The 25,631-nt window shown below is 39.8% G+C and overlaps 1 protein-coding gene across 1 annotated transcript; it reads right to left on the bottom strand.

Moving 5' to 3' along the window:
• Positions 1 to 994: 994 nt before the first annotated feature.
• On the bottom strand, positions 995 to 24,196 carry LOC145500517 (D-inositol 3-phosphate glycosyltransferase-like). The gene is made up of 6 exons (XM_081480045.1): positions 23,453 to 24,196; positions 13,616 to 14,807; positions 12,428 to 12,493; positions 11,968 to 12,030; positions 9,700 to 9,732; positions 995 to 3,488 (listed from the first exon to the last, which is right to left on the bottom strand). Exons 2-6 carry the CDS (start codon positions 14,772 to 14,774, stop codon positions 3,205 to 3,207), a joined length of 1,605 nt encoding a protein of 534 aa, XP_081336171.1. The 5' UTR covers positions 14,775 to 14,807; positions 23,453 to 24,196; the 3' UTR covers positions 995 to 3,204.
• Positions 24,197 to 25,631: the final 1,435 nt, after the last annotated feature.

Raw genomic sequence — 25,631 nt, 5'->3', positions numbered from 1 at the left:
GATTGGTGAAACCCAAGGTAATTGGGTAACATGAACAGCCCTACAGGTTGCTTGGAAATCGACACCATATAAGAACTCAGCACGCTGAAGGTTGGTAAGGTGCGATTTCGGCCAAGAGAATCAGGCTACATTGACATTCAGGTTTCTTAGTTTACCTATCGATTTAAGGTCGAATTTCCTAGCCTCGTTCTCAGGATCTCATCTTCCCACCCTCCTCTCTCGCTGTAGAAGGGCGGAAAGATGAAAGACTCTAGGAACGAGGTTTGGTCATTGCCCGTTTATCAGGTGAATTCCGATTGACCTGGGTCGTTTTAAGTTGTCTCAAGAATTGTTGTAACCTTGTAAAATGTGAGTCGAAGATTCTAACATCACGAAGCCGACTGCAGGGTAGAAATCTATTTTGTAAAAACTTCGAATTTCGTTCATTAATAACTGAAATTGTTAGTCTAAAATTGAAAACACTTTTCAGTTGAGTGTTGTAAAACAAAGACCAAAGTGATCCCTTGGACAATCATTAAGAAGACAGACAATCCACCGAACCAATCAAAATTCAAGGCGCTTAACACATGTAGACGACCCAAAGCGCGAGAAAACGTGTGCGTGCAAGTGACGTTTGATATTAGTTTTTCTTCTGATTGGATGACCAAGTGGCGCCAATTTTTTAGCCAATCTCTTAGTATGGTAATGCAAAACCAACGCAAATACGAATTACTTCGACCCCCATGTTAAAACTGCTCTAATGCTGCTGTATACCTGAAACAATGGGACAAGTACACTGACATCTATTTCATATTCAATCTTTATTGATCGCTTTGAGCATTTCAATTGCAAAAAACATAACACAGACTGAAAAATCTATAGGATAAGTTTCAATTTTCATTTGAAAACTATCAATATAAAGGGCATGTGCCTGCTTCATATTGATCTCACTGAAGTTAACATTACAAGCTTCTTCTCTTACGTAATATTATTCTAATAATAATAATAATAATAATAATAATAAGTGTCGAGGAAATATCCGTTTAGTAATGTAGAGTTTAGATGGCTGCTAATTATATCGATCTTCAAATGCCTGTGAAAACGGTTACATGCCATTGATTAACTATCATTGTATCTCTATGCCATGGTAAATAATCTACGCGAGTAAATAGTAAAATCAATACACTCCTTTTTTCTCTTTTTTATAAGAATATTGTTTTTCCGGCCGAGGTTGAATATTCTTATTTTTCTGCCGATTTTAGGCTGAAAATATACTTTTGAATATTCTCAGGGTTCGAAAAATATTTGAATTCCAGCTTGCCCTTTGGGCAAGTGACTCTCAAAAATTGCTTGCCCGGGGCACTTCCCCCTTTGCCCAACTCTTCAATAATTTATGAACCCCAAAATGGAAGTTATTCACTAGCGTGTTCGAATGTAATAACCTGTCTGACTTGCTTGTAATCTTCTTTGTATTAATCAGTTTCATTCGCTGTTTCCTGAATTACGCGCTGGGTATCAGTTAAACAATCCTTGAATCAATGTTTTCAATCCGTGGAACTGGGTTATGCGCGACTCCTTAAACGTCAAACTGCATCTTGCTTAACTCCAAAAAAAATCATTTTGAAGGAAAGCGCATAAAATTAAGAACAAGTAGAACAAAAAACAATTTTGTTTCTCCTCTTCAGTTCTGAAACAGACACCGTGTTGATTTTGTAAAGCCAGTAAGCGCATATTTTTTTTTTTCTTTTAGGTGGTTGAAAAATAGTTTCAGTCGAATAGAAAATGTCCGCATTTGGATGAAAAACTATTTTCCGTCAAATTTTTTTAACACTCCGCAAATCGATTTTGTTTTAATAGTCCGTGACACAGCCTTAAGTAAGCTTACATTTCTGTAAGAAAACTTGCACGTTTCGCGGAAGATCGACACAGAGAATTTTAGTTGCTGGCGAGAGATTCGCTTATATGCGGTAGAAATATACGGCTTCTTTTCACGTACAGCTTCTACAGCTGTCAGTGATACAATTATGTCGAGTTTATTTTTTTGCTTGCAAAAAAACCCAGAAGTACTGCTGAAATTTTAAGAAATAATAACATCATTATCGTGCTGGTCACACTTTTAGTCGTGGAAAGAACTTTAATCAGGGCAGATTTTGAGCACATGCTAGGTAACCATTTCTGAACTGTGAACACGCGCCACGCAATCAACAAAACAACACTATAATTTGTAATTTTTGTCAAGATCCATCTAAACACTTTCCATGCCCCACAAATTTACTCGTTTCAAAATCGTTATCAAAAATTTATTTGGCGGACGGCTTGCCTGGGTCGTTGCCCGTGGGGCAAGTGAGGAGAGAAAGTTACTTGCCCGAGAGGAAATTGTACTTGTCCCGGACGAGCGGACGGGTTTTTTTTTCGAGCCCTGTAAATTATTCTTAGATTATATCATAGGACATTTCTGTTTTGGAATGTATTTGGTGTCTGGATGGTGTTAAAGTAATTTTGGAGCCAGCCTGCAGGCATTAAAGCCTGATGTGTTGAACATAACTTCTTCCAGAAATGTTATTAGCGTGGAACATATACGGCTAGTGCTGTTTTTGTTGCTTTAATTCAACTAGTTTTGCCGTTTAAGTTAAAAACCTATAACTGTATTTTCAGCGCAAAAATTATATTTTTTTCAGAATCTTGGCCTCAGGTTTATTCTTAAAATATTCGGAAAATTTCGTAAATTTTAGCCTGGGTATTCTTATAAAATATATTCTTACATAAAAAAAAAAAGTGTAGTCAAATGGTCTGGAAGTCGTGCTGGTTTAGCTAAGTAGATTCCGATAAAACGTCAAGAAAACAAGAAAACGACAAGGTCCATCGAGCTTAAAACCGAGCCTCGATCTGCTCAAGTACATGACGAAAAAACTTAAACCATGAGCAGAACGTGAACCGGGCCCTAGGCCATCCCGGTTAAAAATAAACCACTAAACTTGCAACCAGGTTGAATGAGCAAAAACCTGTTCAGTTTAAGAAATATTCATACACTTTATGGTTCAGGGCTTTAACATATTCCTGAGATGACTTCCCTATCTGTTTCAAAAACAAGCCTTCACTCAGTCGAATTTATTACCGTGTTGCTACAGATGAACTATCAGCAAAAAAGTGAGAGATGAAGTTTGTGACACTATAGTACGAAAGTGCAATACAAAAGCATGTAGAGAGACAAAAAAATTGGGGAAATTAAGAGGAACCTCTGCAAAATCTTTCGGCCAAATCTTTGCGATTTACGAGTTTATCACATAATGCATCACTCAAAACCTGGTAAGTTGCAGCTGAAGCATCCCTTTGCTTCCAGTGCGACAACATTTGTAAAGCTTTTTCATCCAATTCATCTTCTCCTTTATCGAAATTCGTAAGCTTTGGCTTATCAACGTCTAGGCAGCGACCAAGCTTTTTCCATTCTTCACCAACGAGTTGCTGTGACAAGTGCTGTAAATCGCGGTCACTTGGTGATCCGTCTTTAACTAATGGAGCAGAAAATGAAATAGTTATGTTTATATATATCTTGTCTATATATTTTTACTCGGGCTTTCCAAAGGAAACGCACGAGTTGAAATTCCGGCTTCGTTTTTTTTTTTTCGTTAAGTGGCAAATTGCAGTTAAGTCCTTAACGCGCATGCGCCCAGTCAAGTACACACATGCGCGACGTTTAGACTCTGATGAGCACATGGCATGGTGCAATGGCGGAAAAAGAGAAGTTTTTGGGGTGGAAAATTAGCACACATACTCTGTATAAAACGCTGAAAACGCATACAAAATATGCACACAGCGTTCGCAGTAGACCCACACTAAAAGATGTCGAGCGTTCTCGGAACGAGCGGTCCGCGAACCTCATGAGATCTCTTTATGAAGGAATATTCAGCTCAGATATACATTTGTAATACTGCATCTCTGGCATACCAAGACAGAAAACAGGATAAACCAATAATTCTATAAAAAAACTTTCCAACATAAAGCCCGAGTGAAGTGAGTAAGTGAGTATGTAACCTTTATTTAAACACGATAAGTAGTTAAGCTTGCAGCTTGTGGGATCGTGTGTAAATAAACAATAAAGAATAATTACAAAATAAGAATTAAAAAAATTTACAATGTAAGATCTAATCTACTTTAAATAAAAATTTGCAGCTAATAATAATTTACCTAATTATTGACATTATGTGACTAAAAACGTATACCAATGGGCAGTCGAGTCATCTTCTACAGTATATATTCGCAAAGTTAATGCCCCTGACCAAAGTAAGATTATTGATCATCATTAGTGAACGCAAATATGCGTCTAGTTACCCAGGCAGTGAGGCCTGGGTTTAAATTTCGGCCCCGTTTTTACTCGGGCTTCCGTAGGAAAGCCCGAGTCATAAAATACGAGCGTTTTGGTCGCCAAAAGGGGGGTCATGGTCCCAGGCGTTCCATGCGTAGACCGTGGAAACTGGGGGCGAGAAACGCGATAACGCTCGCTCTTCGTGACAGAATGCAGTGTTTTCCGAAAAAAGTTTGGGCAACAGTCGCGCCTTATAAGGTCATCTTACATAGAAAGATGTCGATCGTTTTCGGAAAGGGTTGGTCCACGATTTATAATGCTTGAAAGCCAGCCAGGTAAGCAAAGATCAAGTTCGAAACGTTCTCGTGAGATAACAACTGAGCCGATCGCGGTATGAGTTCAAACTACGAAGACACTGACAGAAAATAGGCAGTCAATGACTGCACGTGGCTACTGCTGTTATTATCTAGAACACTGAAGTAAAACAAATCATATTGCAATAAAACGAGCTAAATACGAAAACGCTTTTGGACTGGTAGCTCATTAAAAACATGCGACTTGTTTCTTGGACCGCGCGAAATATGTCGATCTCCAAATTTGTAAAGATAAGACTTTCGGTAACTTGAATTAAACATCTTACGCCCAAGTTGGTTGGCTTTCTAGAAGGGTGCAGGAAAAAAAAAAATAACGTGTGATTTTGTAGGCAATTCAGATTGTGCGGGAAAATTAAAACTTTTATTGTGCGGGGAATTGTGAGGGATTATTGACGAACCAATGTTCTTGCCAAGTCCTATGGAAAATCTGCGTTGACGATAGTTTAGCCAAATTTATTTCACTAGTAGTTCAAAAATATTTAGCAGTCTTGGCAATCGCCAATTCTTTTAGAAAACTGTGTCTGACTCCTTGAGAAAATCATGTTGCGTGACATGAACTAGACGAGTATGAATCCAAATTAAACAGCAAAACAGAATGCCGCATCTCCCCTTATAAAAGAGTTCCTTTCTAAAAATACTGCTGCCTTGATTCAATAAAAATATGTAGGTTAAATATTTCTTCATAAACTGCGTTAAGGGTCGCAAATGCTCGGAAGTTATCCGCAAAAAACATAACTTGAAAGTTTATGCAAATTAAGTGCAATGCAATTTGCGCCTCGTCCTAGGACTGTTGTTTTCGCGAAGGAGTTTATCTATTCGCTCTCCAAAGGAGATATTAAGATCGCGACACGGCAAAGAAGTTCAGCTGCACAATTTACTCGGATGGCCACGACCAGTAAATGAACTTCGTACAATTTCTGCTAGCGATGTAAAATGTAATCGCCATAAGTTGTAAAAAGACCTGGAAAATTCTTTGCAAACAAGTTCTCCATAAATGCGTAGACAGCTATGCTTCATTCTTGAACCAAAATGGTTTAAACTCACTACTTGCGATTGGATTAGCTGGATACTCAACGAAACAACTTGAATAGTAAATATCGAAGCGGAACTCTTGTGCTAAAATATCCTGATTCTCTTGTTTGCATTGTGTCCAATACGCGTTTTCGCAAAATACGATTTGATACTGCGGTACAAAGCCGGAGTAAACGCTCTTAGGGCGTCTAGTTTTTTACCCAGGCAGTGAGGCCTGAGTTTAAATTTCGGCTCCGTTTTCTTTAGTTTTTGTTTTTTTCCTCGTTCAGTCACAAATCGCCGTCTGGTCTCTAAAGCGCATGCGTCACCTGTGCATTCGCACAGCACATGGATTTAACAGAAGTTGTCGTCGTGACCGAAGAGTAAGCACTGATTCCATGATATCTAGGGCGATGAAATCACATACAAACGAACATACCGTTCGCGGTAGACCAATACTAAAGGACGTTAAGCGTTTTCGGAACGGGTCGGTCTGCAAGCCTCACGAGAGATCAATTTACGAGCGAACATTTTGAGTGAATTTATCGAGAATCATGTTATACCAAAGGAGCAATCAGCTGGGGCTATCAACTCTTCAACTTGATAAAAAGCGTCTTCAGAAGCGTCATCGTACTTTTAGACGTGATCGTAAACCAAGCAGAATCCCAGCACGAACTCAAGAACGTCTGAGCAACAAGAGAAGAAAAGTTAGAGAATTTGTTTACGATTGTATCTGTTCGAGTACACCTAAGTAAAACGTTCTGAGAAACTTCGTTAAGTATAATGAAGATAAAATCTAGAACTAAACGATATTCTCTCGTTATTTTCTTGTAACAGAGTTATGTGTCTTTACAAGAGTGAAACTCATGTAGCGAATTATTGTACATTTAAGCTGAAAGAAACTAATGTATGTTGACCCCAGCAAATCAATTCTTGGCTTGCACTGTCACGCAATCCTGACGCAATAAAAAATTTATTCAAAAAGCATTTAGTGGATAAAATCAAGAAATTGTAATGTTATAAGAGATTAATAAAGATGACACTCCTCTAATTTTTAAGTCTGTGCGTTTTCCCAAGCTCAGATATTCGTCGAAATATTTTGCACAAATTTACAGAGACCAGTATGGAGCCGCCATGTTGGTGTACCTCCGCGGTACGCCAACATTGCGGCCGGAAAATAGTGCAAACATCTGGAACTTACTTTGACTATCTAGGTGACTGATTATCGGTACTGAACAAAGAAGCATTTACATATTAAGCACTTTCCTAATACTTTAACTTCTGAATGGGCTAAAAAATCATGAGATAAGTATATGTTTTTCGACAAACGCGTTCGTAGGTCTATGTCACGCACCGCCATAACTATGAAATTCAAAATGTCTCGCTTGCTTGAGAAACACAAATAACAACGACAAAGGCTAAGGAAAATAGACTGAAACGTTTATAGTCTGATATAAAGACCTTGACTTATTTCACACCCTAAAGACCTGCAAACGAGTAATACGCTATTAATCGATCCCAAGAAATGCAATCATAAGCAGAATTGATTGAATTTCGTGCAACTTCAAATGCAGAACATTTAGCTCAATTGCAATATAGCTAGTGCTTCTCCGTTATAACGACTGCCTGGGTACACGCAGCAAGCGTCTAGTTGTATTTAGAACTGACCCGGTTATTCACTTAAGTTTTCACAGTAAAATTTTTCCTAAATGGTGATTCAATTAAACCCAGCGATTATGGTGCAGTGGTCTACTAACTTACCTATCAACTGGTCGTAATATGATAATATACCCGTTTATGGTGAAAATACGACAGTGAATAAATGTCTACGAAATGTCACAGATTTGAACCGCGAAATATATTACAACCTCACAACTTGACTAGCTCACAGTTGCTCAGTTGGTAAAGCACCGCACCTGTATCGCAAAGCCATTGAGTGCGAAACTCCTTCGTTCATTAGCCTGTGTACAGCCGCCCCCTCCCCTCAAAAAAATCGGGGAGGGGGGTGGGGGCTCTACACATGCTATTTTTCGGGTCGTCGCTCAGTTTAAAACTGTCTTAAGTTGGGTACGCCGATAATTGCATTGTGATGATCTCTGACATGTCTTAAAAAGATTTAGAAAACAGGCTTAAGAAAATACTCGCGCTGATTGGTTAAAAATCGTGTTTCTATAACTCGATGAAAACACAGAACTAGCACGAGGTGTTGACGTTATGATGGCGCGAGCAAAGAGAATTTGCTTCAGCAATAGGCCACAAGTTTTTATGGTGTATAGGCTGAAAAACCACGTGGGATGTTGGAAGAACACGAGATGAATTCGTAAATCACGAGCATCAGGCTCGTGATTTACGAATTCTTCGAGTGTTCTTCCAACATCCCAAGTGGTTTATCATGCCTCTAAACCATAAAAACTTGTGGTCTATTGCTTTTATAGCGGAGCTCCGGCGGCCCGAAAGGCCGCCAAGCGGAGCCCCATACTCATATAGGAAAGAAAACGAGACCTATGAGTTGATTTTCCCATGGTTATCATGGCTAGCGGTATTGCTCGTGGGCGCGTACGCACGACGGCGAAGGCGACGACGGCGACGACGACGGAGTCGCGCATCATGGCGGCCATACTTCAAATAATGGGTTGACAGAGACATGTAGCCTCTGTTTACCTCTACTTCTTTGATATTGGATATCCATGCTATGATCAATTGACACCTGTCATATCAAGGCATCCGCTGACCAGTATCACGTGACTATATCGCGGGCTCAAGTTTACAGCTCATTGAGGTCACGTGTTGTTTTGAAGTTGACCGCTAACCAAGTGCTGGTTTTCGATTGGATCGCAGGCTCATGTCAGGTTAATTTGTTGAAAAAAGGGCAGGATTGTTTGGAAGCCGGTTAACGCTAACCCAGGACGAGAAGTCAACCTAATTATAACTTTTTCTTCTGTACAAATGTTTTTTGCTGCTTTGTTTTGTATATATGGTGACCATCAAAACTCAAAACAGAAGCGGCCAAAAAAAAAAAATACAAAAAACCTCACCGCAAAGTTACAAAACTCAAATCAAAATTCTACCTTTTCCTGGGTTAGCTTAATCGGGTTCTGAACAACCCGGCCCAGGAGCTACGCTTTTTGGCTGGCCTAAATCTATATATTATAATAATTCAGAAGACACGCGAAATTTCTATGAGTTTACTGGCACAATAAACCATAGCTGATTGACCAATCAGAGCGTGCGCATTCATTTAATTATTGTAAAAACTTTGATTATCAAAGTTAACAAGCTTTTTTTCCTTTTTTTCGTCGCGGTATTTTCTATAAGAAATACGAAACATGTTCCCCGTGTTTCTATCGAGTTATAGAAATACTCGTGAAAGTTTGGAGAACTCGAAAAAGCTGTGGAAACACTTGCCTGCGGCTCGTGTTCACACAACATTCCTCGTTCTCCCAAACTTCCACTCGTGTTTCTCTTAAACAATTAGATCATAAACTCGAGATTTCTATCGCGTGATAGTTGACGAAGGCACAGCCCGAGTCAAGTATCGCACGATAGAAATCGAGAGCGAATAATCTAATTGTTTTAGTATAAATCTACTATTCGTTCAAAACTTAATCTAAATCCTCTTCACAGACGCTTCGAAAACGCTAAGAAGCGGCCGTCATTTTGTTAACAAGGGCACACTGCTACGCTACTCACTATCTATCACAAAATAGATAGTGAATAGCGTAACCAATCAGAGAACGGCATCCGTGATGGAACGCCAGCAGATTTATACTAAAACTCGATAGAAACACGATACATGTTTTCTATTTCTTAAATGGAGTAGTAATTTCAATCAGAGAAATTACTGTCTCGCCAGTGGTTAACGGGACCACCCTAGAGATTTTGTTTTCATGACACCCTCAAAGCAAATGCCCATAACTTATAACATAAAATATAAAATTAGCCTGATATGAGTACCGAAAAGGCATTATTTTACCTTGAATAACAATTAATTGCAAAAAAATAAGCTATATAATAAGGAGGTTAATAAGATACCTTTAGGCTCCGCAGTCAATTCGGCTGACGCACCTGCAAGTTAAGTAATAATTGTGTTTGATTTAATGCAAAGAAATTTACTGTGTCTGTTAGATTGAACTCAAGAGGGGTTTACAGTAGAACCTCAATTTAGCCGCCAGTCAGTATAAGTATTAGTCAGTATCAATGTCCCGAAATTGTTGTCAGTAAAATGCTCCTTTGGCCACCTCTATTGAGCGGCCGTGGCAACCTTTTGGTCGTCCAGATGAGGGTTTCCCTATTGTTCTTTACCCCTCTTAAAAAGCTACCCAAAATTTAATACATCGAGTCTGAACTAGAAAGTGATGACTGATGAAAACATTCAAACACACGATTATCATAGTTGTCTTGACATAATTGCATGTTCACTAAGAAATTAACCCTATCCTCTATTTTCCAATTGCCCATAAGTCACTCTGTTTAACCGTCAAATGTTGCATAGCCTATTGTTGTGAAATGCTCTTGGAAGGTCTACAAATTCCCGAGAGCATTTCACAACAACAGTTTATCCAAAATTTGGGGGGCAAACAACAACAACAACTACAATAAGATCTATTTATACACACATGAAAATGGAGAAGAGAACAAAAATTGATACAACTTATGTAGAGTATAAGGCCACCTAGAAAATAACTAAAAAGCTAATCTGCTGGCTAGGAGGCGTGGAAATAGTCAAATTGCAATAGTAGTAGTTGTCAAATGAAGGCACAAGTATAAAAGCAAAATTACAAACAAAAACAACAACAGCAACAGGAGAGAGAAGATAAAGATTGATAAATAGGAATCGAAAATAACCTCTTTTAAGGAACGTTTAAAAGAGTGAATCATGAGCAGCTGAAAAACAGAGAATGGTGAAAAAATATTTAAAGTACACCAACCCCTATGTTGAACGGCCACCTCCCATTTCCCTCAGGTTGACCGGCTAATAGGGGTTTGGTTGTATTTAAAACTTAGTCTTTATTGTAGACCCAGGGTTACTTGAGACCGGCGTTTATTAGGAGGACACTTTTCACATGATGTACAATACTCCGTCCACGCTACGTCGGATAAGTTTGAAAATGGTCTTTCCACTTTAAAAACGTATCAAATGTTTTCTGTCTAAAGAAGAAAACGGATAAATTGTTTCCCGTCCACACTATACCGGAGACTTTTGAAAACGCAACAGTCAACGGAGGCATAAACGCTTAAGTGCACGCTCGAACTTGCGCATGCGCACTACCCGCTTGTTGCTCCCGTCATTTCGACCGCAATTTTGGATTTGAGTTTGAGAAAGATTCGGGCAGGTAAATCGATGATTCTCGTGACCTCATTGTTTTTGAAAAGCTCCGTCTTCAAAATGTTTTCTTCCACACTAAAACGTAAAGTCGGCATGTTCATATTCATGTGAATAGTAGGCCTAACAGAAGAAATAATATTGCATTTTTAAATTTCTCCAGCGATTGTCGACCGGGCCTTAAACACGGGTATTTTTTGATCACTTTTGTTAATTAATTCTGTTGTTATTAATTAAAATCTCTCAAATAATTTTTCTGAATTGAATCAAAATTGTACTTTACACTAATAAGGCTTCTAAAACGGATTTCCCATTAATTTGAGTATTTAAACCAGCAAGTAAACACGTTAGCTATGAGGCACGTTCTCAAATACGTTTCCATTTTAATCAAAACTATAACAAAATTCTCGAACGTGACTGGCTATCAGCAGCCCCATTTGAGCATTAATTGGACAGTGTACGCGTCATGCTTGTAATTTGACAATACGCGTCATTTTGCGCGCGCTGTTGCGGTGCACTTTGTTGAGTTAACTGCTGTGTTTTTCAGCATTCATAACGACGTTTAATAGTTCAGTGCTCAATCGATGGTTTGTTCGTTTCTCGAATGTTGTCATAGTTTTGATTAATTGGTAACAGGTCATCGTGTCGTCCAATTCAGTCTGTAATCATACTCGTGATTAACAAATCGAACTTCCGCTTCGCGGTGGTCCGATTTGTTAATCTCTCGTATGATTAGAGACCGAATTGGACTCCACTCAGTCCTATTACCATTATTGATCAGGTTTTTATAGAATTAGACTTTTTATTAATTCTTAATTGTTCTTTATTCAGAGAGCCACTGGTTCATCAGTTGTTAAAAATATTATGTGAAATAAAGATTGAATGACTGACTGGTTGATTGATTGATTGATTGATTGATTGATTGATTGATTGATTGATTGATTGGTGGGACTTACATAAATTGTTAGTTAAATTACCTGCGGTTGAAGCAGTCGATTTAGGTCGTTTGGGCTCCGGCTCCAAGTGTTCTGCTGATGCACCTTCAATTGAAACATCGCAAATATCAAACCCCTCGCCATTTTTCCTCTCAAAACCTATCCGTTTTTTACGTTTCAATAGAAATAATCGCTAATAAAAAAACGCATACAAAACTAAACAAAACAAAATATTTCACCGTACTCCATGAAAACGGGTCAAAGATCGCTACCAGAATTGATACGTCGTAGCTAATTCTAGGTTAGACTTTTCATCCATGTCCAATACACCCAAACTTGAGTCGATTCGTGTGAGGTTCTTGACGATTCGACTCGATTCGCACCGAGTCGATCCGCACAACCGGAAGTCAAGACCCGTGAAATAATGATACATAAACGTAATACAGTACACTTTGTTTTATAAATGAAAAAAAAAAAAAAAAAAAAAAAAATGGGACATTACTTGCAGCTTCTGGATCAGCAATCCGTTTGGGAGCGGTATTTGGACCGGATGTTTCTGCATACCCCTCTATAATGAAAAGTTAGACACATTATTATACTTTGTAGTTACCATCTGTCTTCTCATTGGCTAAAAGCCTACAGTCAATTCTGGGAAACAGCACAACCTACAGATTATTGAATAATCCGTAGGTTGCGCGCGCAATGCATGATTTCCAAGAGCAATGTCAAGTTCACAGGACAGCGCAGTAAGGACATGGCTTGACGAAAATAAACCGTGTTCGGTGCGATAATGCGTTTGTCGTTATTTTCTTTAAAACAATGTGTAATAAAACAATTATTAGATTCGGTTTTTGTGATATCCGAAATAATCAAGGTCTCGGTTAGTGTTAGCCGAAGGCTGAGGCTGATAACACTAATGATGTATCACAAAAACCTCATCCAATAATTGTTTAATATTTAGTTATGATAAAATAATGAAACCATAGGGAGGGGGAGAGCTGTGAGGATCAGCAAGCCACTGCATTAAGGGAACTTCAGTGTGGTAAAGTATAGTAATCAAGTTCATTTCCTTGCGACATGTATTGGCAGTATTGTTTTTCTAAATATAATACAACGAGAACAACGATAAAGAAGTGACGAATATTCCAGCTGCGGTAAGGTAGAAGGAATACTCATTGAGAAGAAGCGATGACAGCACGGGAATATGTTCGTAGGGGGTCGGCACATGGGAGTTAAATCAAATGTCAGTCATCAGCAACATTGTCGGCCTTTTCTCATCCATGAGTAAAACTTTCAGCCTATAATGTACGAGTGAGACACTATTAGACAAGCTTAGATCTTCCAAACACTACTTAACCCATGTCTAATTACGCAGAAGTCTAACAACTTCGTTCACGGAAAAAAAATCTGCTTTTTTCCGCCAAGCATTAAGTAAGTAGCAAAAGATATGTCAGTGGAGTTTGAGTAGCCATGGCCAATCAGAGCGCACAAAAATTGAGTATATACGAATAATACAATATTCCTCTGACAAAAATTACCAAGTGTTGCAATTTCACTGCAACCGTAGAATGATCTTGGCGAATCTTGTTTTCGACGACAAGATATCATTTAAAGTTAGGTAGTAAACTATCGTTAGCTATCCTTCAACATTTAAACCTCCTGATCATTTTCTTTAAGTTTAAATGCATACCTGCCACTATGGCCGTAACAAGGTCGACCAGATTGTTGCACTGTTTCTCCCAACTGTATTCCTCCTTATAGCCGGTACGTAGAGCGTCAGACTCCTTTAGACGAAGTTTTCGATTCTTTGCCCAGACCCCCTTGATTCCCTCAGCCCATTCCTTTGGCTCGTCCGATTTAATGACGTAACCAGACGCAAACGGAACATTCGCTAGGGCTTTTCCAAATCCCGAGTTTGCGCTTACAAGAATCGGCAGACCTGCTGATAGAGCTTCAAGGGCCACCAGTCCAAAACCCTCCGTTCTCGATGGCATGATGGCTACATCTACCTCACGGAAAAGCTCTCCTAATTTCTCCCGGCTTTCTAGAAAGGTCCTCACTCTCAGTCGCTCCCGAGGGATGCCGCACTGCTGCAGATTATCTGCAATCCCATCTTGCTGTTTGTTGGCTGCGCCGACAAAAATGAGGATTGCGTCCTGTAGCTGGCCTACAGCTTTAGGTGCAATGTCATAACCCTTCAGTTTAAAATCTTCTGCATCACCTCGGCCAAACGCCAGAACTCTGCACTTGTCTCCGTCTTGAGATGCTTGCTCCACACCAGAAAACTCTTCGAAAATGCCTGGGGTGAGATCAAAAACGCGTTGGTCTTTGCCGTGGGATCGGAGGTATGAGCGATAGGCTTCTGCCAGTTTAGGTCCCACCGCTACAACAAAGTCGGCCATTGCACAAAGTTCCACTTCAGTCTGATGCTTCTGTTCACCTTTTTGAATACGATCGGAGTAATCTTTAAACATTCCGAGTTCCTCAGGGTCTGTGTGGACGAACTGAATCCACTTACATCGGCGGTTTTCTTGTATAATTTGTGCTTGACTTCCTAGTACTACCCCATGACCAATCACGACGTCAATTTGGAGGTCGTCCGGAGGAAAGCAGAGCCAATTTTTTTCATCTAAACCAGGTCTCCTCTTCGGCTGGGCAAGTGTGACGTTTTTGCTGCGAGCGTCGTTCATTTCCTCCTGGTCACATCGTGGGACAAGGACCGAGACATGTACTTTGGAGTGTTTGGCAAGCTCTATGGCAAGCACCCTGTTGAAAGTGGACAGTCCTCCACGTTTTGATCCCCACTCTGAGGCCAGCAATGTAAATTCTACTTTAGTAGAAGACGCCATTGGCACTGAATTACTGAAGAACGCTTTACAAAACTGCAATAAAAAATAAATAAGGTAAGGTAAAGTCTGCGTACGACCCAAGTGGCCCATCAGGCCGGAGCTTATCCCGGTTTCTGTAGCATGAAGCGACTAGGAGTATTTCTACTCCCCCCTGGATGGGATGCTAGTCCATCGCAGGGTTACCCCCAGCATTAAGTTCGCCGGTAACCATTTATACACCTGGGTGGAGAGAGGCACTGTGAGAGTAAAGTGTCTTGCCCAAGAACACAACACAATGTCCCTGGCCAGGGCTCGAACCTGGACCGCTCGATCCGGAGACGAGCGCACTAACCATGAGGCCACCGCCTCAAATAAAAAATAAAAAATAAACAAGAAAAGAATTACTGAGCTGCACGTACGAGATCAATGAGTCGTTCAGACGAGACAAAAGGGAGTTATTGATATATATATTTTGTAACGTTTCGCTAATTACACTGGAGTATGTTCATTATGTATGGTTCGTGTTAACTGTAGAAGTACTTTAGGCGTGAATCCCTAAGGGGCTAGTAGGCTATTTAAGAATTTGTAAGTTATGCAAGAGCCACTCGAAGGCATCTCTTTCAACTTTGCTTTTGTTGTTATGTCGTCGGATACTGAACGAGCGAGCGTTCCCGCTTCGATCGCGCAATCCTTCACTGAGGGAGATCCTGTTCATAAGACTGCTTCACGAACATTGTTTCCTCGTCTTTTGGACGTTACGTTTGATCAGAGGTTCGCTGCATTCAAACGCGATCTCGACGAGAAACAAGCCGCCACTCAGTCTCAACTGTAGAAGCTAAAAACGGTATCCAAAGCTTCGAGTTCTTTCAACTCTAAAGTACAATACGAGTCTAGCAACTCTCTGCTTGATGCAACAGACGGGACCATCAAGACCATCTCAAAAGGAAACCTTTCAGCAGCCAAGTTATTTCGTTCCGTGAACAAGAACCCCGCTGTTTGGGCAGCAGTGCAAGTACGAGTCGGACGAACTCGCCGAAGATTCAGAGGAAGAGAAAAAGCTCTGATCAGCCGAAAGACGAGCGCTAGCCAAGATCCGGGAGAAAAAGCGGAAAAATGCGTCTAGCTGGCCAACTCTACAGCTACCCGCTCTACATCCAGTGAAGCTCCATGTACTCATGGTCTGTCCACTGGCAATTATTTTTCCTTTAATCAGCCTTTTTGTTTTTTCCGCATGCAGTCCTTTCGTGGACGTCAGCCTCAACTAGCAGACAAGTGTTTCAGCTGCGGCCAAAGAAGCCTCTGAGCAAATCCATCTTCCTGCCCAAGCCGTTTTAGAGGAGCCGCTGCAGCCCCTCCAAGCAGTAAAAATACATACTTATGGCAAATACCAAGCTACATTGAAGAGAATGGGATAAGATGAGTATATAATTTATTCAATATAATCAAATGATTGGGAGACTTTGACCCAGTTGAACTTATTGATAATTTTGTTGAACCATGTGATTCAAGGTTTTTTGGAAGTCTTGGAAAGACATGTACAATTTACTCTAAGGGGCTGAAAAATTTCTGTAGCTGTTCATTTATCGTTCGCGTAAATTTTGGATATGTCAACTGCGTCCATTACTTTTGACTTTGTCATGACAACCACAAACTTCGTATAGGTTTGGACAAAAATCAACTTTTTCGACATACTTGTGTATTTTTTTTTTTCAGCTTTGTTCATCATTTTGCTAATTTTACCAAATTGTACATTTCATAAGCATTCTGGCTTCATAAGCATTCTAGGTTATTTTTTGACTTTTTTAAGAAAATAGTAAAATCCAAGATGACGGATCCAAAATGGCGGGTCAAATGACGTCATGCTACTTCACAGCCAAAAATTATCTCATTATTTTATAGAGCAAGCTCAGGGCTTTCTATTTAATGAATGTAAATTTATTTTCTGTGCCTTAATAGAACGAAAACCCAAGGAGGGGGTTTCATCCCCCTTGTACCATGATGGGGGCATTAGTCCGAGGGTTAACGATCGTATTAGCCCTGATGACTGAATGAATGAATAAAAGACTGATTATCAGGACGGAACGCATTATATTTAAGTTAAAGGCAACCTTAAGGTTAATGTAGAGTTTTGAAATCATATAAGTGCTTCTTGCTTTATTCGCGATACTATTTTTGTTGGGTATCAGATTCTCTTTATTTACATTCTACCCTCAGCTAAGTTTTCTAATAATCACTCAGCCATCCAGTCCAGTATAGTGATTTGTCGAGCAGGTTATTTCTGATCTTCTGGCCACAGGTTTAGTGGTCGAGTGCGCGTGTGCTTCTGCTGTTGTTAACCCGTTGTCAGTTTCCATACAGTTAGAGTTCTGGAAGAATAATGTTTCTTATCTCAATTCAAGTGTTTTGCAGATGTTGCGTGCACACTATCTCGTATTGTATACTCGGATGTTAGCGCTATTGGATTGGCTGCTTTCATTGCCATTGGTAACATGCCTGTTTTCGCGCAAAAACTGAGATTCTATGTAGACGAATACCAGATCGAGTACCACGTGGAGAGAACTCCACTGTGTTTGTTTTGCTTTGAAAAGTTTGCAAATCTTCTTTCAGGGTGCTCTGGTAAAGTGGTTTACTGACAACCAAACTGTACCTTTGATCGTCGATTCTGGTAGTATGAAACTGTGTTCGCTTCAACTCGCCGGTGATATATTTGATACCGCCAAAGAAAGTAATATCAAAATCGAGGCTGAGTTGATACCTCGTTCAGCTGATTACTTATGCAAGATCGTCGATTGATGACTGGTCAGTTAAAGATAGCTATTTTCATGAAGTAACCCCTTATTGGGGTCCCTGTTCAATTGATTACTTTCCCAGTTAAAAAAAAAAAAAAAAGATTCAAGTTTTCCCAGTTTCTATTCGAATATTCCCTGGCATTTAGTTGGGTAGGAGAAACCTGTTGGCTGGTGCCACCAGTTTCGTTAGTTAAAAATGTCATCCGCCACATATGTTTTTGTCAATAGAACTGGTTACTCCTTATTGGCCTTTCAGCTCCCTTTTGGCCTTTTTTGGTGGATCGTAGGTGGGGTTTCAGATCTTTTGTTATTGATTTTCTCTTCGTTGAGAACGGTAAAGATGTTTATCTCCATGGGGCAAATAACAGTTCCCTTTTGGCTCGGAGGATTTTAGTTGCTTGTCGGGGCTGCACAGTACAGTATCTAGTAGAACCTGTCTATGGAGAAGTCATGCCGCGCGGTCACGATTACGCTGTTTTAGGCCGTTGGGCCATGTCATCTTTGTGCGGGACTGCCCGTTTATCATGTGTTGATCTTAGGTGATTGCACTGTTTTAGGCCATTGGGCCATGTCATTTTTGTACGGGACTGCCCGTTTATCATGTGTTGATCTTAGGTGATTGCACTGTTTTAGGCCATTGGGCCATGTCATTTTTGTACGGGACTGCCCGTTTATCATGTGTTGATCTTAGGTGATTGCACTGTTTTAGGCCGTTGGACCATGTCATCTTTGTGCGGGACCGCCCGTTTATCACGTGTTGATCTTAGGTGATTTCATTATTTAAGGCCGTTGAACGGCCATGCCGTTTTTGTGCAGAACTGCCAGTATATAGTGTGCTGAATGCAAGATTTAGGCCTCTCGGCCTTCCTTATGTTCTGATCTGCGTGTTGTTGCTTTTTTGTTTTTTCTAATTGTTCTCACATTTCTTTTGTTATCTTTCAAGTCTACAAAGTGGATGTGTGTTTACTTCAAAGGTTGCCCACTCAAGAGATCCAGACGGCTTCGCAAGTCAACGCAAGGTCTTCCCTTACGTTCCTCTAAAGCAAAGGCCCCTTCAACAACAGAGCGTTATTCAAGTGACTTTCAAACATTTAGAGAATAGTCTTCGCGCTTTGAGGAAGTCGCTTGTTTGCCGTCTGATGAGACGTCATTTGCTCCTTATTTTGGAGTATTTTGCTGCAGCAGAGTTCCCTCTACTCCACACTTGAGTCTGTCTGTTATGGCATAAATTGGGCACACCATCGGTATGGCTTTCCGATTTGTGATTTGACTTGTGATAGAAGTGTTCTCGAGGCGGCTAAAATTGAGCTTGCAAAACCTGTTTCCATAAAAAGGGGGGCGCTGTTACTCCCGAGATGATTTTGAGGACATATAATAGGTTTGCGCGCCCCAAGGCTAATCCCTCTAATCATCGCTTAGCTGCAATTTGCGTGACTGCCTAATCGGCTTTTCTCCGCGTCAACGAGTTAGCTAGCCTTCGTTGTTGTGACGTTAGTTTTTGCGATGCATTTGTCAGAATTTATACATGTGAGAGCAAAACAGATGTTTATTATATGTAATTTTTAGTTTTAATTTTATGAATTTATTTTCTTCAAAGATAGAGCATATTTTGCTCTCAAAAAATTCGTAGTAAAATAAAGTTTTAGACTTAGCATGCGTTTGCGGAACTAGGATATCTTATACACTTGTTTGATCTACATAGCTTAAGAACAGGGGCCGCTAAGGAGCAGGCATCAGCAATCTACACTTTTTATGTCACGGCAGATGGGAGACTGATCGAGCCAAGGACGGCTAGCTACGGCTATGTTACGATAAGTTAGAATCTTTACTTTCAGTTTCTTGAAGTTTGCACACTTAGATTCCTTTGTTCTCTTTCTTTATTTTCGAAAGCGGGCATCAATAAACGAGATGCCCGCCCCTGATGCTGTGTTTGTGTTTATTAAGATTAGTTACAAAATATTTTATAATCGTTTCAGGATGATTAGAGTATAAATATATTTTGTAACGTTTCGCTAATTACACTGGAGTATGTTCATTATGTATGGTTCGTGTTAACTGTAGAAGTACTTTAGGCGTGAATCCCTTAGGGGCTAGTAGGCTATTTAAGAATTTGTAAGTTATGCAAGAGCCACTCGAAGGCATCTCTTTCAACTTTGCTTTTTAATTTTTCTGTTTATTCACTGCTGTATTTTCTTTATGATGATGTAACGCTCGCTATATCCTGCATCAATAAACGAGATGCCCGCCCCTGATGCTGTGTTTGTGTTTATTAAGATTAGTTACAAAATATTTTATAATCGTTTCAGGGTGATTAGAGTATAAGAGCAGTGAATTACTGTTTCAATCATTCATCAGTTATTTTGCTCCTGGCACATGGGACCTGGTGGACGAGGAGCGAGGTCTGGAACCGAGAAATGTTCGGAAATCTCATAGAACTCTAGCTAGTTGATGGTCCTCGGTACACATTGCCGCAACCTTAGCGACATTTTTTTATTTTTACTTTATTTGTCTTAAGTGTTTTTAATATTTCTAACTGTAAAGCGCTTTTGAACTTTTAGGATATTGGCGCTATATAAATATTTTATTATTATTATATTATTTATTAACCTCCGGGCCATCCCAGACCTCATAATATTTCGGCTCCAGACCTCACATCAGATGACCACGAATCCAAAAATAAATAGAATGAATTCTTTATTAATAAATAGTAAATGCTAAAAGAAACATGCCCAGAGTCATACACCAGGACAGGAACCATAATGGTCAGGACTTACAATTTCATAAAAGTAACTGCTATGAAAAACTAATAAATGTCCTGTTGTCAATTTTATTCGTCTTCTAATTTGTTGTGAAGGACCCCTGTATCTCTTGTCTGTAATTTCACAATTACCTGTGCTAGTATTCTAGCAAAGACATAAAACACTGTAACACAAGCAGTTGACCCGCACATTCATTTTAACTGAACCTCTATTTTGGCTCGTTCTTGTTAATCTGTTCTTCATTTCTTTTCTTAGAGGTAGAGGTATATATATTGTCGGCGTTGTTTATCACTTGTTTCGTTTGGCCAATAACAAAGAGCCTTGCAAAAGGTGCACCAGGTGTACTAAAATGGTTAATTAATTCATTAAATATCATTGCAATTCTCAGCAAAAAGGTCATTTGTCCGCTTGACCAAAGGAACGCGTGTTAAAGAAGAATCAAAACAATTTTTGAAAATTTCCTCTCATTGGCATAAAAAGCGACGCCGACTGAATGAACATGAAGCATCATGATGGATTCGACTTGCGACGATTCAACACTGCATTATATTGCTATTGAAGTTGCGATTTTTTTTTAAAATTTACTTTGAATCTTGACATGCTGATTACAATTCGATAATAAAAAGTGACGGCCACCGAACTCTTTTTTGGAGTTATAGAGGCTGAGCGTTTTTACGTGACGTCATCAAATTCTGTTATCCAAAACTAAAGAGCCACCAAAGTTTTTAATCCTCATCCGGCATTAGACGGGCTAAATTTGTATCTGTGTACAACTTTCCAGCTCAATCGTTTGGAAACTAGTGCATTTTGAATTTCAGAATTATGGCGGTACGTCAGATAAAGCTACGATCGCGTTTGTCAAAAAATATGCATTTATCTCGTGATTTTAGCCATTTAAAACATTAAAGTATTTGGAAATGCGCTTATTTAAATGTATGTTTGTTCAGTGCAGTTAATCAGTGTCCTAGATAGCCACAATAAGTTCCAGATGTTAACACTATTTTTGGGCCGCCATATTGGTGTACCACAGAGGAACACCAACATGGTGGCTCCATGTTAGGCTCTGTAAATTTGCGCGAATATCTCAACTTTAAGACAATGCACACACCTTAAACTTGGAGAACTGTCTGCTTTATTTATTTTCTATAACATCACAATTTCTTGACTTTATCCACTGAATAGTTTTTGAATTTATTTTTTATTGCGTGACAGTACAAAACGCTCTATAAGCACTTAAATTAAGCTAAAATTAAGGGTGTTTTCATCAGGTCATACCGTTGCTATATAGTGTGTGCACGTGACGTCATCAAATTTCCAAATCCAAAACTAAAGAGCCCGTAGAGGTTTTATCCTCATCAGGCATAAGAGGTACTAAATTTATTTCTGTTTTTAACTTTCTAGCTCAATAGGGTCCTTCGTTTGGAAACCAGCGCATTTTGAATTCCGGAGTTATGGCCTCGCGTGACATGAAGCTAAGATCGCGTTTGTCGAAAAATATTCACTTATCTCGTGATTTTTAGCCATTTTAGGAGTTAAAGTATTAGGAAAAGTACTTGAGTTTTTTTTTTGGTTCGGTTCAGATAATCAGTCGTCTAGATAGCCAAAGTGAGTTCCAGATGTTTACACTATTTTCCTGCCGCCACATAGCGGGACTAAGGAGGTCCTCCAACATGGCGGCTCCATACCAGGTTCTATAATTTTGCGCGGAACATTTCGATGAATATCTCAACTTTGGGACAACACACACACCTTAAACTTGGAGAACTGTCTCCTTTGTTTATCGTCTATAATATCACAATTTCTTGACTTTACCCACTGAATGGTTTTTGATTTTATTTTTTATTGCGTGACAATACACACACTCCAGAGTAATCATGTCATGAAGAGTTGAAAAAGTTTGTTTCGCACGAGACATGCACGGTTGTATTGTGACTTTCTCCGAATTAGGTGCGTGTTTTGGTAAAAAATCTATTCTTGCCATTAACACAACACTTGACAACAATATTTGCATATGAATATGGCCTCTTCACTTATTCAGATTTATTGTTTCCATTATTTAGGAACAAAATTTAATGGCGCTTTTTTATGTTATTATAAGTTCCGCGTCACAGAACACGCAATGATTAGAATTCATTTCTTTAAGTTTCTCATGCAGTTATCCATTCCTATATTATAATTGAAGAAAAAGAATTCAAAGGTTTACCGACGTTCGAGTTGCGCAGGAAAAGAGTTCACTGTAGCGAATCTAATGTAACGTAAGTGACTGACGGGTCTAACAAACTTTGGGAAAGTTTCGAAAAATTACATCATTCGACTTCCGGGCTTTCTCAGAAGCAATAGCTCGTGTCCGTAAATTCACAAGTACAAGTAGAAGTACAAGTATTCTAACAAACACGTAAATAAAACATTGCAGTACTTACATGTACAAGTAAGAGTTGAATAGTCAGTTAGTTTGCTAAGCATAGTAATAATACTCAGCCAAAAGGTCATTTGTCAGCTTGACCGTAGGGAAATCTGTTCAAGTTGAAACCCTCACTCGCATTTGCAAGAAAATCGACGCCGATGTAGGAAAAAGTTAAACAGAAATGGGGGCATGAGGTTTTCGCGCTCTATTCTGAATAAGAAACGGTAGTTACTGCTCTCCAGTTAAATGTAAACTTTCAGAAAACAGCAAGAAAAATCCTTCGTCTTGTTTATTCAGTACCCCGCTAGATGAAGGACCCCTCGCGACTTCGTCGCTTCGCGACCTTCACAACGCCGCATCGCGGCTTAAAACCTCGCAGCTTGGTTCGCTCGCTCAGCTATTGTACTATACACCGTACCCGAAACTCATGAGGTGGACTTGTGGCAAGTCTAAGTTAAACATGTTAAATGCTGCAATCTTATTCTGGATGCGAATCATACAGAACGCAGTTCAACCTTATTATAAAATAAACTCAACCACATGCTAAAGCACTAAACTAAACCCGACATGTCAGAACATCAACTATATATCGGTGTGTGTCCCGAGGCTGCGACAGGCCAAGCAGCTGAAAACTCACGGTGGAATCTCGAAAGAGTTTCGGTTCAGTTTAAAAGTAGCCATGTTAACGACTTCAAGGGGTGAAAATTAACAAAACTATTGCTCGTGAATGAAAATGAAGTGGCTTACCTCAAGGACGTAATTCTATGATTCTCACTCCGAGTTCTTGGTTGTCTTTCAAGTCTTATGTAGGGTTCAGGGTCAAGTTTGCAGATTGAAAGCGTTCTGTACAGCTGAATGCAGTGTTATTCACTCTCAGGTGTCGACACGCGACGGTCTTCTTCCACGCATTTGACTCAATGCAGAACAAAACTCCATTGTAACTAGGTGGGCAATCGACGTCATTCATGACCTTTCACTTCCGCGTCACGCGGATCTTATGTCACGTGTTATGGGGTGCTCTTTGTTTTGTCAAAACTGGTTGGGGATGACCGTTGAATAAGGCCCGTTCCAAACGCCGCTCCATTCATGCGCCGAACCTAACTGATGAGTTAAGTACGGTAGAAGAGCGGTGTTTGAATCAGTTTGGTTCGGCAGGTTAAGTTTGGTGCGGCAAACAACATTAAATTCGGCAGGGTCTGTCGCACTATGCGACGTTGGAGCGGCAGCTGATTCATACGGCGTTCTTCTCATGTGTCGAACCTAATGCATAAATTACTGTAATTTATTTTTCATATAACGGGACTCGTGATTGGCTCAAAATTGAGTGGCGTGACCAGTCATGCATGAAGCTCAAAGTCGTCGCTAAAAATAAAGACAACAAAATACCAGTATGCCTCCGATTTATGAGAAACGAGACTGTGTAAGCGAGTTTCTTTGGCGCAAATTCATTTTTTGCTTTTTCTTCGTGATAATAGCCCAACTTATTAGATTTCCCTTTAAGAAGTCGATTTAACCGGGTGAAAACCTGTCTAAATACAAACACTGAACTTTGAGTTTGAATTTGCTTCCCTAAATATTGCTATAACAGCATGAAAACAGCGAAATGTCAGTCACAGCTTTTCTATTTGGACAGAGTTCGTGAATTCAAGAACGCATATTTTCTCGTCGAAAATTGTTACCACCGGCTTCCCGAATTAAGTTCGACGCAAGTACGCCGTCTGAACCAGCCGTCGCTCCAAAGTCTCTCTAAATTCGAACTTAATCAAGTTTGGTTCGGCATATGAGTGGAGCGGCGTTTGGACCGGGCCTGATTTATACGGCGTTCTCCTCATGTGTCGAACCGAAAGCATAAATTACTGTAATTTATTTTTCATATAACGGGACTCGTGATTGGCTCAAAATTGAGTGGCGTGACCAGTCATGCATGAAGCTCAAAGTCGTCGCTGAAAATATAGACAACAAAATACCAGTGTGCCTTTGATTTATGAGAAACGGGACTGTATAAGCGAGTTTCTTTAGTGCAAATTCATTTTTTGCTTTTTCTTCGTGACAATAACCCAGCTTATTAGATTTCCCCTTAACAAGTCGATTTAACCGGGAGAAAACCTGTCTAAATACAAACACTGAACTTTGAGTTTGAATTTGCTTCCCTAAATATTGCTATAACAGCATGCTAACAGCGAAATGTTTGTCACAGCTTTTCTATTTGGACAGAGTTCGTGAATTCAGAGCGCATATTTTCTCGTCGAAAATTGTTACCACCGGCTTCCCGAATTAAGTTCGATGCAAATACGCCGTCTGAACCAGCCGTCGCTCCAAAGTCGCTCTAAAGTCGAACTTTATCAAGTTTGGTTCGGCACATGAGTGGAGCGGCGTTTGGACCGGGCCTAAGGCCCAGTTCAGACGCCGAACTTTTCATGAGCCGAACTTAATTCGAATTTGGACCGACCCAGATTATCAAAAGTACACCTGTTGATTCAGACGTCGAACTTAATTCGCCGAACTTTATTTAGTTTAAACCAAAACACATCGAAATGTCAGCGATTTTCAGGCAAAGTAAAAACTGCTTGTAAAATACGTTATAATAATTTATACATTAGGTTCGGCTCATGAAAAGTTCGACGTCTGAATCAAAGCCGTTCCAAAGCCGAAATTCCCGGCTGAGCTAGGCGGGAAGAACGGCTGGGCCGTTCCAAATTCAAATAGCCGTTCTTAACTGATTCAGACGCCGAACTTTTCATGTACTTAATTCAATGTATTTGGTTCGACTCATGAAAAGTTCGGCGTCTGAACTGAGCCTAACATTATTTTATTATTCTATTTTTACCCCCAAAATCAGCAAACCAACCGAAAGAAGTGGCGCTTACCATTTGCAATTCGATTTCCCGTCGTTGTGTTCTGCTGATGAAAGACTGACAACAGGAAA

This window comes from Orbicella franksi, chromosome 10 (genome assembly GCF_964199315.1).
Source record: "Orbicella franksi chromosome 10, jaOrbFran1.1, whole genome shotgun sequence".
Classification (NCBI taxonomy): domain Eukaryota; kingdom Metazoa; phylum Cnidaria; class Anthozoa; order Scleractinia; family Merulinidae; genus Orbicella; species Orbicella franksi.
The sequence above is the reverse complement of the archived record's forward strand: the minus strand, read 5'-3'. Positions and strand labels throughout refer to the sequence as shown.

Excerpts from the sequence above, each read along its gene's own strand:
- LOC145500517 (XM_081480045.1), bottom strand. The coding sequence starts at position 14,774 with ATGGCGTCTTCTACTAAAGTAGAATTTACATTGCTGGCCTCAGAGTGG. Across the intron at positions 9,733-11,967 it reads ATCGACTGCTTCAACCGCAG|GTGCGTCAGCCGAATTGACT; the intron begins GTAATTTAACTA and ends CTTAACTTGCAG. Across the intron at positions 3,489-9,699 it reads ATTGACTGCGGAGCCTAAAG|TTAAAGACGGATCACCAAGT; the intron begins GTATCTTATTAA and ends CTGCTCCATTAG.